This window comes from Notolabrus celidotus, chromosome 16 (assembly GCF_009762535.1).
Source record: "Notolabrus celidotus isolate fNotCel1 chromosome 16, fNotCel1.pri, whole genome shotgun sequence".
NCBI classification, from domain to species: domain Eukaryota; kingdom Metazoa; phylum Chordata; class Actinopteri; order Labriformes; family Labridae; genus Notolabrus; species Notolabrus celidotus.
In genome coordinates, this window is record NC_048287.1 from 16,406,922 (window position 1) to 16,422,418 (window position 15,497).

Here is a 15,497-nt window from a genome sequence, read left to right on the forward strand (position 1 = left end):
CTCCAATACTTGCACTATTATCTCCCTTTCCAAATAACATACATCACTCAACTATTTCAGAAATGTGATTATCCTTACTTATAAATGACTGTGTGTATTTGTTTAACTGTGTTTAAAAATGTGTCTCTCCAGGGGAGCAAATGGCCCAACATCTATTGAGCAGACAGAGTAAGCACCTAGACACAGATGGTGCCGTGTTGCTCTTTGTCTTTTCATGGGATTTGTTGCGGGTAATAACAATGCACTGGTTCATGAAAGGACATGCAAACAATCAGGTGTTAAAGAAACATTTGAATCAAAATGGATGTAAAATGTCAGGTCGTTTGCATATATTGACAGACCACTTTGAATCCTATCAAATCAGTCCACAACCCCACAGTCTGAAACAGATTGTTTTCAGTTTAATCACAATCGCTTGTTAATAGAGATAACACATTGTGAGCCAAGTTTATGGTGCTTTATTTTAAATTTGATGGTATGCTTTATTGTTTTGCCCAAACCCTTAAACTAACCAACTAAACATTTAAATCAATATATTTAAACCTTCCTGCTTATAGTTTAGTACAGATAATGATACCATTGACATGTTTGTAAGGAAAATTTGAACTAAGCATTGCAAGCTTGCATAGAGACTGACAACAAGGGTGTTAAAGCTAGCTTAGCTATATCAAGAGGTAATGTAAAACTCATCATGATAGCTTTTAGAAAACATCACAATAGTAAAATTGTAAGCTTGTTCTGTAGAGGAACAGAAGGAAAAACAGCATGTTGTGGTGAAGATTACCAACTTTTGTTGTCTGCTAGGTGCAGTGACATTCAGTTCATTTTGTTCCAAAGAATAAATTATTCTGTTGTATTTGGTACCATAGTACATGAACAATCATGGTAACATGGTATATGTGCTATAATGATACCATGGTATAAACACTGTAGTGGAACCATGTAGTACTGTAGAGGTTCAATGGTACGAGTACCATAGCTTTACCATGGTTCATGTTTTAGCTAGGTACCATGGTACATGTTTCAATGTGATACCTTGACACATATACCTTAGTGGTATCATGGCACATGTGATATAGTGTCAAACATAATGCATGTATTAGCATGGTTATACGTTACATACACCATAGTTGTTACATTTAGATTTTAGGTTTGAATACTTTAATGTCCCCAAAAAGGCATAGTAAAGCAACTAGAATGGTACCATGGAACATCTACCAAAATGGTACAATGGGCAGAATGATAGATGTACCACTGTACCATAGTTTGTGATATCATGGCACATGTACCATAGTGTCAAACATGGTTACATAGAATTATAATTGTGATGGTACCATGGTACATGTACTGAAATGGTAGAATGGTAGATGTATCTTTTTGGTGCCATGGTACAGGTACCACCTCTACCACTACCGGTACCACTGTACATGTACTGGTGTTCCACGAGGAGCTCATAAGAAATCTTACAAGGGCATTTCTCTTATTTTGTATAGTTCAAGTACCAGGGTACTACGATGGTACATGTGGCATGGAATTGTCAATAATAGTATCATGGTTCTATAAAGTCATATCCTGGTACTTCTGCTATGGTATCACTTTGGTAAAAGTACAATCTTGAAGTACAGTCTCTGCTGGGCCTTTTTCATCACAGAGTCTATAGTGGTACTATAGCATGATTACTAGAGTATTACTATCATACAAGTACCCCAGTAGTTTTTACAGTCTCATGGTACATCTACCATAAATACCTTGGTTCTTCACCATTAAAGCAGTATGGTGTGCATTAAGGTAAAAACACAATAGAACTGCTAATATACAATAGTGTACTTACCATAGTGCTGTCAAAAAGACAAGGTTTTGTTTTTATAATATATATACCACACCTAACATTGATAGTATGCAAAGGACAGTTAATAATAATAGACTTCTCATTGAATTAAAATGTTTTAATTAAAAAAATTAATGATACATACATACATACATACATACATACATACATACATACATACATACATACATACATACATACATACATACATACATACATACATACATACATACATACATACATACATACATACATACATACATACATACAAACATACATACACACATACACACATACATACATACATACATAAAAAGTATCAAACTGTTCCCTGGAAACTAAATGATGGAACTAAAATGATGTTACAGTTTAAAGAAACACAGCAAAAGCATTCATCGACAAACTCAATGTGAACTTATCATCCCCCTGTGTGTCTTTCTGTTGAAATTCCTCTATCTGCAGATGGTCTGATGATCTCTGGATTTTGTGCAATAACAGCGACGCCTATTGAAACTAATGTCACCCGCCCATCACACATAGCACGCACGCACGCACACACACACACACACACACACACACACACACACACACACACACACACACACACACACACACACACACACACACACACACACACACATATACACATATATTTGCACACACTTTCACACTAACAGAGCAAGGATTTAACAGCAGATAAAAAAAAGGTGGAAAGACAGAACTATTACATCACATCACACCATGTTACACACCCTGTCCCACTGCCCTTGTCCTTGTGTTCCCTCCGAACTCTCCTCTATTAGTGTGTTCAAACTGGCACATGTGTGTGTGTTTGTGTGTGACGGAATGAATGTGTGGTGTGCATGGGTTTGACATTTGACTTAACAGGTGTGATAGGGGAACACATGGATAGAGGGGGGAAAGAGGGAGAGAGAGAGGAGGTGAAAGGTGAAAATCATTTATCAACGGTCTAGAATTTGTTCTCTTGCTGTGTGCGCATTAGTCCCAACATGTGTATGTGGGTAAATGTTTGATCATTTAGTCCTCTGGATGGATGCCACTGTGGCCATACTTCACATAAAGTTCGATTTTCCGGTACAGTCTGAGCCAAGAAATTCCCTGCATGCTCTCGCTTGAAGGATCCTAACTCATGCATGAAGAGGATCTAGCTCGTCCCTGTTCTATTGGATGCTAAATTAGCACAGATGGTAACAGTCATGTGAGCAACTTCAAGAGCAAAGTCTTTACTGTGTTTGAGCTTAACTGTCTTATCTTTGTGTGGACATAACAAAATCAATTTTCCAGACCAGACAGCTGCTGGGTTTGCTGACCTGAGACTCTTGCCCCCATACTGTTCAGGCAAAACCTGCACTCTTTTGTTTGGCCTTGACACACAAGTCTTCATCCAAGCTGGCATGAGTAAGTGTCTCTGTGATAACGTGTGTGTGAATACATGTGGCTGACTATAGCAGAAAGGCCTGAACTGCTGAACCAATTGAAATCCCCAAACAGCTAGGAGGAGTGAGAACGCCACAAACCAAGGAATGTTGATGTCTCTTCCAGCTTTCTTTGGCTTTCCTGTGCATGTGTGTGTGTCTGTGTGAATACTATATGACTGCATTAACATCTGGAGCTGCCACTCCCTTCTTAAACACGCACTTACTTGTTCAATCATTCATTCTGCATCCTTTCTATATAGCCCTTTTCACTCTTGCAGTAAACTCCTGAAATGGTCCTAAAATTTTCAGGGTGGGCTGCATGTGTAAAAGCAAAAGGCTACATTTTTCACCTCGACTTTGTGCACACTTGTGCGGGTTCAAGTTTCACAAGAAGTCAGGTGAGCAGATGTGTAAACGCAGCAGATGAAAGTCAGGAAAATTAATTTATACCCCTTTGTTGATACTGTAACCATGTCCAATTACACCTCGCATTAATGCTCTTACATATTGCCAGTACAAGGTGGGATAATTACACCTTTTCTGCAACGTGTGCCGCAAAGTGGCTCTATCTGCCTGGTAACAGAGGCCTTATGGGTTGAAGACAGTGGCAAAGTGTAATTCCAGAACTGGCAGAGCAGAACAGCGCTGAGTGTGTGCATGTCTGAGTGTGCGCTCGCACTGTGTTTATCCACCATGCCTCTTGCGCCTGTGCAATGTGCAATCATATCTGTGTAAATGAAGTTTGGGGCTTTGTGACCTGTACTGCAGCTGGTCAGTAGAAGGAGGGCCAAATGTTATGGTTTCACTTTTAGAGAGCTACCATGTCATGCATCTGTTCATACAGTCTATGTCTGCCAGCTACTGCAAATGACACAGACGCTGACATTTGCAATGTGTGCATGTGGCTGTATACAAACACTGGACTCTTTTGCTACGCCCACTGTCTTGGATTTGTTGTAAACATCACAGGCTGACTACTGCAGCATATTTTTTGCATTTTGAAACCAGCAGGGGTATTATCCTGCTTTTATGGACATGTGTGAATGAACAACTTTGGAAAATTATTCCTGAAATTTTCTAGAAATAGCATAGAGTGCATGTGTGAAAAGGGATTATTTTCCTTGCCTTGCTTACGCCCTGTAGACTACTGGCGGACTTTAAAAGATGCAGTATATGAACTGTAACTAATGGCATTATGATAACACTAATGGCTAATCATCAATCTAACTGCAGCTTTAAATGTCAGTATGTCCCAAAGACTTCCCTGAGGAATAAAACCATATCACAAAGACAAAGGGTAATAACTGAGTTGGAGAATAACTGATAAAGTGATTTTATTTACAGTCTGTCAAACCAAATGAATTAACCCCCATGTAGAGGTTTAAGTGGTTCCATCTGTTGTGGTAGCAGTTGTTGGCACATATACAGCGCAACAGCAAGGTAGTGTTGGGCCCAAGGTTTGCATTCCTTCACTTGCATTATTAAATCCTCAAGTGAGCCAGCAATAAGTTGATAGTAGTTTAAAAAAAAAGAAAAAGAGGACAGAGTTATTCAAGGACACCACATTGAGTCAAACGGTCAGATTTCCCTCCCTCTTCCTTGGAAAATCTGCACTGTACAAAAGATGCTGGATTTAATCCTATATCATTACATGCCATACCACTGATGAATCTTACATCATAACCTCAAACATAAACCTGTAGTGATTTAATAACAAGATAAACTGGCTCATGTTTATATCGCTGGCAGTTCTTCAAATCAGCCACTGCCCGGGATCAGCAAGCCTGGGTGCACCTACTGTATACTCTCTACTTGGGCAGACATTAACAACTACCTCTGCTGGCCTATCCCCAGTAATGCACTATAAGTATGTCTATCTTTTAATAGGCCTAATATGTAAGCACTGCAAACATTACAATTATCTTCATTATTTCAACAAGAACTAAAAAGGGAGAAAACTTTTGTTTTCTTTTAATGACCATTGAAATATGTAGTGATGTAAAATTTAAAAATTATACTTAAACACCATGAAATGAACATGATTCAAATGACACAAGGATGAGTGATAGAGAACAGCATTTAGACCTTTGAAAAACAGAAGAAAAATATTTACTACCTATACATTTTTCCAACTGTAAAGGAAAAATAGTTGTGGATGGAACCCATTGAGCACTCTTGTATTTCATTTGAGACAGAACACACGCACAGACACACACACACACACACAGAAATGTTGTTGGGTCTCCCAGGATAAGAAGCAGGAACTGGACTTGTTGCTTCCTGATCCAATATTAACTGTAACCTAGGAGACTGAGCCGTGGGGGGCAGTGTATTAAAAGATCATCCAAACGCAGTGTATAGTTGTGTGTGTTTTGTGTGAGAGTGTGTGAGGAAGAGAGGCTGAGTATTGGATTCCATCAGTGAAACTATGGTAACTGCCCACGACTGGCAGTTCTTCTCCCCCCTCTGTCAGTGTGATTTAACGCAATAACCTCTATCCAGTGTTTGTGATATAAAAGGATTTGCATGAGAACTGATGCATGTTTTTACACTTTGCTAACTCTGGACTGACACAGATACAGATATTAGAAAGGACAGACGCTACCACTGAGGATTTAGAGGTGAAGTTATAACTATTATGTCTACTTGTTACCCATCATCAGTGGTTTCATAGAAATTCCCTTTCATACAGCTTTCATTCATCTATTTTGTGAGTAAGTGCAGTGCCATGGATAACACAAACCATAAGTAATAAAAACAGGAAAATTCAAAGTTTTAGAAATAGGTCTTTTTCCCTCTACTGTCAAACATTTCAAGGCCGCTATTTCCCTCATAACTCCTTGTTGGGTTTCCAACCCACAGGTTGGGAAACTATGCCAAAGAGACTGTTTTAAGGTTAAAGAAATAAACAAAAGACTTACACCAACAGTACATTTATTAAAGTATTTTCTCAGACATTAACTGATAAATTGGTGGCTCTGAGGCAACCTATGTTGGCTTATTGCGGTTACAAAATGTCTAAGTACTTCAATTTTAAAAAGATCAAAGAGTTTTCAGATTTTTTTTATGTAAAACGCAAATTAGAAGGTAAGCGGTACATAAGGTAGTAATGACTCCTGATTTTAATCCCTAGTCCAGTACTATTAAGTACATTGTGCCAGTAGCATGTCAAGAGGGGTGGCCAAGGGTGGCACTGGCACCCCTTGAAATCCAATTGGCCACCCCAGGGGCCACCCATAATCCTAAACTATGATTGGCTGTTTGCCTTGTCAGAGGTGGGGTTTCTATTAAAATCTATAATTTAGGATGAATTCAAAGGCTGACAGTAGATTTCTTTATTGGTGCCCTCAAATGTGACTTTGAAAAAACATATTTGTAAGTCCTTAAAGAATTATGCTTCGAAGATTTATGCCACTTTGTCATGTTTTTTTTTTTAAGTCAAAGGGAATATAAAAACTTTAATAAATGTAGGTTGTGAAGACAGAAAGGGTAAATGTTATATATTTGTAAATGCACTGGCCACCCATGCCTATGTGAGAGCCTAAGTTGGGCCACCCGGTCAAAAAGTTCTGGACACCCTGCATTGTGCCTCTTAAAGTCATGTAAATCAGAAAAGTTCCGGTTAAAAGGTTTAAAATAAATGTCCATGGTCAACTTTGCTCGCAGTCTCACTGATAGAACACAAAGTCCCACTTTGGTTAGCTTTGAATACAGGCCACTCCAGCCTTATTTAAGGTATGCTTTACTGTGAATAAGCTACAGTCAGTAGTCAGCCAGTCAAACATCCTCACCTGCAGGGATGTTTTATTTTGAAAGTCAAATCGCTCCGTTTCCGGTATTTCTTTGTTCTACAAACGTCGAACTTGACGTGTCTCCATGGCAACCAGTGTCACTGCAACAGGTCCGGTCATCTAACGGTGCGTCCTGTGCGTCCTGGAGGAATGAAAACCAGAACAGATGGAGAAAAAAAAGGAAACTACGAGAAAGCCATGTAATTTTTTGGTGATATTTTAGTCCATGTGTTGTTTTGAAAAGTAATGACGCCATCACAAAGAGGCCGGTATGGATGCGAGGCGCGCAACAATAAATGGAGAAAAGCAGGTGAGTCAATGCTGGGATTTGGCGAATTTTGTTTAAAACTTAAATAATCAAGTAAAACTAAATTAGCATGACTGTCAAGACTTTTCTTGTGTTTTTGTTGTTTCCTCTATAACATAGTGGCTAAACACACACTTTTTAAGATTGTCTTAACTGTAAAATATAATAATATGTATAATATATTTAAGTGACGTCATCTTAATACAGTAAGGCTTCTTAAAATAATAATATGTAGGCCTACGTCATTTCTACCCACCAACCTCTTAGCGTGCCTCAATATTTGATAAAGAACATTTCATTTTCTGCTTCTACTGTGGAAAGCTTGTTTGTTAAGTGTGTATGTGGGGCCAGCTGGTGTCCTTTCAATGTTAGGGATACAAGACACTTGTGTTGTCCTGCATCTGGAAACAAAACCAAACAACCCCCCCCCTAAAGACTGGCTGGATAACATCTCACCGTCTCCCATGGTGCCAGAAAGTGAAACGTCAAAGATGCTTCGGGTCTCTAATGCTTCATCAATCATGCAGATTCAGCTCAGCCTTAACCAGGTCAAAGCTTTTGTTGACTCATGTGCAAGTGTGTATGTGTGCGAGTAGGTGTGCATGACTTAAGGAAGCCTTAATAATTCAGCTGGTGGGGCAAAGTGCCTGAAGAATCTCAAATGGCCCCTTTGCACTCCATGTGATGGAAAACACTAAAATCTGATCGGCCGGATTTGTTTTCCGACACGCGCGCACACACACTCACATAGAATGAGGAAGTGGTGTTGTGTTACTTATGAGTTTTCTTTGTATACAACTCTGGATGACACAATTGCATGATGATGTCACTGTCATTAACAACACTCAATAACCCAACATTTGCTTTCTGTCTTTGTTTTGTCTTCGCTCTCTGACTCAGATCCTCCTGTTCCCTTGTTGAGGCATGAAGGAGGTGGACCTCAACCATGGCCCCTTCACCCCCACCCTAAGAGACAAGTCCACAGATCCCACTTCCCCCCTCCTCCACCTCCTCCTCCTCTTCCTCCTCCTCCTCCTCCTCCTCCACCTCACCTCCCACTCTTCCACACCCGGCATGCAGAGGAGAGTGCTGAGAGGCCTCGTCTGGTCACCATTGTCCGGCCCTGTGGACAGGGTACTTTGCGAAAGGTGAATTCAATATTCAAAGGGAGGGAAACAAAGTGGATGAGTTCTTGGGATATTTCCATGTTTGTTTGTTTTCCCCCTTTACTTTATAATAAGCCAAAAAGTCTGCAGTTATAGATAGTTGTTGAAATGATGTTCATAAATGCATTTCAAAGGAAGTTCCAAGCTGCATTTCAGGCTATCGTATCGGGTGTCCCTGTTAAAACTAAAGAGCAAAACCCCTAAAAGCTTAGAAAAATCAATTTAACATCAAGAATAAATGTATTTAAGCCATTACTTATATTCTATAAACCTTAATAGATCAGTAGTTGAGAGGGATATACTTGCGAAAGAATTATGTAACAATATTTTTTGTCTCCTTGTCTTCAAGGTAACTGTCCTGTTAAACCGCAGAGGTGTGGTGTCTTTCGAGCAACTGCTATTGGATATCTCTGAGGCGTTGGGGTTTCCTCGCTGGCACCGAGCCAGAGTCACACGCTTGTACACCACCCATGCACGAGAGGTGAGGCCCAAACATGACCACAGTAACAAGCTCTGCCGCCTTTAGGGCAAAAGATTCACTGATTGGCCCCCTTGTTCCTCCCACATCCCCCTCTCTGCATGCTGTGATTGTACCTCAGGAAAGTGCTAGGAGCTAGAAACATGTACGAACGAAACTGAAACAATTCAAGCTTTCAAGTCAGGTTTCGAGCCTTGTCATGACAGAGGCCCCAGTTTATGTAAGGAAGCAGGACACCAGAAGTCCCTTTCCCGTCAGTCCGTAATGTGCTGCGAAGCACTACCATGCAAATGCTTAGTCACATTTGCTCAAACAAGTTAACACACGATGCGTCTGAAACTTCTGAGGCTCCTCAAGTTATTTTGGCCCCCAGGACATGGTCCCACCACACCACTGAAGATTTAGGAATGTCATGTACCTTTCTTTTGCATGCAAATACTTTATACCACCATGCTTTTGAAATCCAATGAGCTGATCAAGGCAACTGGAGAATGTGAAACAATTGAATTGTTCTGGTGATTTTCTCAGAAGAAATGTCTGAAATTAGTTGGTTCAAGCTCCTTATTGTAAGGATTTGCTGCTTGAAGTCTTTGATGGTTAGTTTGACCAAGAAGCAATTTACAAATGCCATTTTGGCTCAGGGAAATAGGGGTTGGCATTTTTACACCTTACAATGTTTCACACAGAGGTTAACTTTTTGACATTTATTGACTAAAGATTAAAAGATATTTGGCAGGTTAAAGGATAACCACAATAATCAATGTTTTTGCCCCCTACTATATACAGTCTGAGGATGAGCAACTTATTTTAATAGCAACTGATAAATTTAGAAATTTCTACTCTGCAACTTCACAAAATGTCAAGAAAATCAAAGAACCCAGACAAACTGAAAAACATAGAATCTTTTCTAGAGTCCTACAGGGATCTTTTGGGTTTTTTAGTGGTACAAATATAATCCTTAATTTGTATTCCTTTTCTATTTTCTTTTTACAGGTAAAGGGTGTGTGTGATTTCTTCCGGGGGGAGGTGGCTCTCCTGGCACTGGGTAAAGCTCGTCCTGATCTGAGCAGTGTGCAAGAAGCTCTGAAGGAATTGTTTCCAGAACATCCCCATTACCGGGCTGATGCACTGCGGACCTGGGAGAAAAGGCTCCGTCCAGCACCAGATAAAGCAGCCAAGGCCGACAGCGGGTACAGTGAGGGGACCAACAGCAGCGAGACACAAACTAAAAAGGAGGGAGACCAGGATGCAAATACACACATCATAAATCAAGCTGATATACACACAAGCAAACAGCTGCCTCACCATATGGACACACATCAGTCTGAAAAGTGTCATAAAAAGAATTCCTGCAGAAAACCAGCTCACAAGCCGAACCACCTGCAGAGACTACGAGTCAAGGGCGGGGTCAGAGAAATGCCGCCTTCTGTCATTGGTCCTTTTAAACATGAGGAAAGTCTTAGAGAGGCAGACATACCCTCTCCTACTTTATGTGAAAACTGCTCAGTAAGAAGGGCTAAAAATCTGGTGTCAGAGCGGCTCAATCCCCTCTCAGGGAGGATTCCACTTCCTCCTGTTTCAAGGAAACAAAAAGGAAGTTGTCATGCAGAACAGGAAGAGAGAAAAGTGTTTGTTCATATAAGCCCTCCTCCGTCTCCTCAGCCAATCAACAAAAATGAGAAGAAAAGTGTTCCCCAGTTACAACTTATAAATCCACTTCCAGATTTGGGACGTAAAGACATACAGCAGCAACTGACCTTTGACCCCCCATCAGATGGTGCTGATGTCACCCTGACAGATATCGAACAATGTTACGAGATCGGACGTGTGGTTGGAGATGGCAATTTTGCAGTAGTGCGAGAGTGCTGCCGTCGTGACAACGGGCAAACACTTGCTATGAAGATAATTGAACGCTCCAAGCTGATTGGTCGAGAGCATATGATGCAGAACGAGTTAAGTCTCCTGGGTAGCCTCTTTCATCCCCGTATAGTGCGGCTGTTTGCTCACCACCACACACGCACTCATTCCTATCTGGTGATGGAGCTGGTGAGCGGGGGGGATCTGTTCGAGGCCATCAGTGAGAGGGGGAAGTTTCCAGAAGATGAGGCAGGACTGATGGTGTCAGACGTGGGTGAAGCTCTAAACTTCATCCACTGCAAAAGTATCGTCCACAGAGACCTGAAACCAGAAAACCTGCTGGTGAGTGTCGGTTATATAGGATTAATGCATCTCTATTGTTTGTTAAAATGTTGACCACTTTTTTTCACGCTGCCACTGGGGGGCACCAAAGGTAGAACTTTAATGTTCTACTCGTGGTGACTATCATTTCTAAAAAGAAGAGTGACTTGTTAAAATGTATTTCCTTGTACAATGATATCCAAAATCTAAAACAAGTATTGATGTGTCAAATGCCTCCTAAATCCAAAGTTTGATATACAGTATACTGTATATTAATTCCTTTATTCAACACTGACTTCAGAGAAAGACTTTTCTTGATCCATTCTTGGTCCACTTCAATCTTCAGCAGAATGTCAGATGAAATCTCCCCACATATCTTCATCTTCTATCTCAATGTTTTTGTAAAACCTTGTCTGGATTTCTGAGTCCAGCTATATGTACAGCTAAGCCTCATTGTAATGTTGTTGCACCTGTTAAGTTTGTTCAATCAAATTCTGTGACCTCCAAAATACAGCCAGTTTACCTACACACGTTACTTTTTTGTGCCTTGGGAAATATTTGATTTTTAAAAAATACAATCGAAACTCTGACTCATTTTCTGTCTGATTTCTGTTTGTCTGTTTCTCTCTCAGATTGAACATGTAGCTGCTGACATCTGCAGGCTGAAGCTGGGAGACTTTGGTCTTGCCATGGTTGTAACTGAACCTGTCTTTACTATCTGTGGCACTCCCACATATGTAGCCCCAGAGATTCTCTCTGAAACAGGTAAGTGCTTCATTCTTTGGTCACTTTAAACCTGAATATTCATCCCTTGTGTTTATAACCTGTATTTTTGTTTCAAGGTTACGGAGTTCCAGTGGATGTTTGGGCTTTGGGTGTTATACTCTATATCCTGCTATGTGGATTCCCCCCATTTCGCAGTCGAGATCGAGACCAGGAAGAGCTGTTCCAGCTAATAAAGCAGGGAAATCTCCACTTCCTGTCCCCCTACTGGGACCCTATTTCAGAAGGTGAAAAGTATAGAAAATGTCTTACCATAGACTTTATTTAAGAGATGGATGTAAAGGTTTCAAAAGTGAAACCAATGTAGGTGCTTTAACCTGCATTCTCTTCAATGGCCAACAGAGGGAAACAGCACAGAGAAATCCCAATGGAATCCCAATCCCTCAATGGAAATGGATGAGAAAATTATGCAACTTTGCATTTGATTTATTACCTCAGTTCACATTTCTCTCATGTGTTTATAATCTCAGCTGTTACCTAAAGTCCTCCTCAGTTCAGCATGATGTTCTTGAAAATAATGGTCCCAATTAGAGTAACAGATGATACACATTGTATACTTCTGGGTATTGCTACCTGTAATTGACACGTTGATATCACAGCAACCTGTCAACCAGCATAGAGAAGTTGGCATTGAACCTGTTATCTCTGGTTCAAAATAAAAAAGATGGTAATGGCTTTGCCAAACTTGAGGCTTCAAAATGGTGGTCAGCATATCTACTGCTGTCATCGCAGTGGTTGCATCCACTTCTTTAACAGTGCATCCACTTCTTTAAAAGTGCTGCCACAAATATGATCTTTATTTTGTTCTTTATTCTGCTGTGTGTCTGTGTTTGTGTGTGCAGAGGCCAGAGGATTTGTCAAAGCCCTGCTACAGCCAGACCCCACAATGAGGCTGACAGCAGAGCAGACCTTGCTGCATCCTTGGGTGAAAGCTATGGCTTCAACCTGCAGGCAGAGGGCGCTGACAGACACAGCCCAGAAAAAGGAAGCAGCTTCAGGAGTAGAACCAGACAGAAACCAAGGACATGCCCGGACCAATTCTTTAGAAACAGAGATAGACAAGACAACAGGACATTACAGAAGAGAGGTAGAAATTGCACATGTGGAGATCAGTGAGAAACAGACTGAGATGAAGACAGAAAGAGGAAAAGATGAGGACAAACCACAACAGCAGCAACAAGAGACAAGTACAGTTAACAAAATGTGCCCTCAGTTTAAAGTGCACACATCAGAGGTCAAACTTGGTCAACAGAGACCTGGGTACTCCTCCACAGACCCTGTAACACCTGACAGGGAACACAACAAACAGGAATTACAGGATCCAGATCCCAGTGAAACAAGCCAGGTGGTTGAACTCAATCATCTCAGTGCTCTTCCAGACCAGATTAAAACACCCTCAAAAAAAAACAGCCAACAGCAGACACCTTCATATTCACCACATCCAACCAATCAGGAACAACAAACCATCAACGGTCGTTAAATGCAACATCATCAAACACTCTTGAATCAACAGGACTTTATCTCTCCTCTATACAACCAAAACCACCTAACAGAAAGCTGCCCAACACTATTTACACCCCCACCAACACACACACATCCAGGCCTGACCCAGTTGTCAATCATCCATTTAATCATGTGATTAGATCAAGGTCATCACTCGCATTGTTACAGACAATACCACTGATTTCTCTACAGCTGTTTCCTTGAATGAACTGCAGCTGATGTGATTTACTTTGAATTGGATCTGAATGATGAGTATGGATGTATCTCATAAACAAGTGTATGTAAACTATGTATCCTGCTATTAATACAATGACAATGACAAGTGGCTTAACAATAAAGGTAGTAAAGCATAAAAATATTAAGTAGAACTTTGTGCATATTGGTAGTTTTTCATTGTTCTGTAAGTTGTGTTGTATTTATAAAATTACATTTTAGAGTTTTTGGTCAGGTTGTGTTATATAATTATGTGCAAACTAAGTTGATAGAAAGGTGTGTTATGTCTGCCATTAGCTTGTGTTGGCTTTATTTGATTACTTGTATGATGACAAGTGACTTTCCCCTTTTTTAATTTCGGTACTCCATGAATGTTCCATTTTAGTTCTAGTAAAAGTTTGCCATATCAACTACACTTCTGTATACCATTTTTGTGTATTGTACTTTTTAGTTTGGTTTGAAACTGTTGCTACATTGACTTATAAACCTGGAGATGTGATCCAAAAAAACATTACATTAGTAAGCTGTGACAGTAGAGGGACAAACTAATATGTGGCAAGATCTACTGGCTAATGATTGGGAGCTGCAAAGACAGAGTGTAAGCACATATAGCTACTGTGTATGCATAGCTGAGGGTGGTATGACCCCCTCGCTATTCCATGCAGACCAAATAAGGCATATCTGTCTGTCCAATGGGAGTGGTTAGTCCTGTCCCCACCGATTGCAGACAGCTGACACTCCACCTTACTACACTAAAGAACACATGCCCTGCCCCCCATCCTGTGTAAACATCAGCCCCTCCCAGGACATGAAAGTTGAAAGCTACTTATCTGGGGCACTGAAGGGATGAATAAGTTTCCTAATGCTTTAATCAAAGAATCAGTATTTTGATGCTTTCTTGTTTTGTGGCCAAGTTATTCATGCATTCTTAACACACAAATAGCAGGTCCCTATAACCAGTTGAACCACTTCTACCACTTTGTTACTCGTCTGCCACAGGGACACGAACAAAGCAGCAGGAACAAGGTGTTATTTCCTGTAAGGTCTTTTTGAAAGTTTTCATGGATTGTTGACAACAAAGCTATTATCATTAACAAAAAACAACAAGATAACTAAAACTAAACTGTAAACAATATTTCCGTGAACTGAAGTAAAAGTAAAGATAAGGCATTACAAAAAAACCTATAAGGAATTGAAACTGTACTAAGTTTGCAAATGTCTATAGTTTTCATCTTTATTTTATTTATTTCCAACAAAAGGTACAGGCGCTCTTACGCAGATGGTTATTTTTGTTTATCTTGTGTATTTAATATTTTTTTTTCAAAATTGTATGAGGTTTTTAGTTCTTACTACACAATACTTTTTCTAGCCCCTGATAAATATCAAATAAAAAAGACAACTAAAACTGCAGAACAAACTAAAAGCAATGAACATAAATGAATAAATAAACCAGCATTAAAAGGCAATAAACTAAACTTAAATTGACAACAAAAGTTTAAATGAAATACAATTCAAAACCAAAACTCAAGACTATTAAAACCTTGGTTGAGAATGTAATTAAGATGTAATTCAAGATTCAAGATTCAAGAAAGCTTTATTGCCAAGTGAGCTCGCACACACAAGGAATTTGACGTGGTGAATGGAACACTGGTACTATGTTTTATTTTTTTTATCTTGACTTGTGTGTTTTTATGATCTGCCTGTTTTATTTTGCTGCCCATGTAAAGCACTTTGTAACTTGGTTTTTGAAAAGTGCTCTACAAATAAAGTTATTATTATTATTATTATTATTATTATTATTATTATTATTA

General features: G+C 39.8%; 1 protein-coding gene across 1 annotated transcript; it reads left to right on the forward strand.

The window, feature by feature from the left end:
* The first annotated feature begins 7,131 nt into the window (after positions 1-7,131).
* dclk3 (doublecortin-like kinase 3) lies at positions 7,132-14,101 on the forward strand. Its single transcript, XM_034705248.1, has 7 exons — positions 7,132-7,368; positions 8,266-8,513; positions 8,881-9,012; positions 10,003-11,208; positions 11,820-11,952; positions 12,030-12,197; positions 12,813-14,101. The coding sequence occupies exons 1-7, from the start codon at positions 7,305-7,307 to the stop codon at positions 13,448-13,450; spliced, it is 2,589 nt and encodes an 862-aa protein (XP_034561139.1). The 5' UTR covers positions 7,132-7,304; the 3' UTR covers positions 13,451-14,101.
* The last annotated feature ends 1,396 nt before the right edge of the window (positions 14,102-15,497 follow it).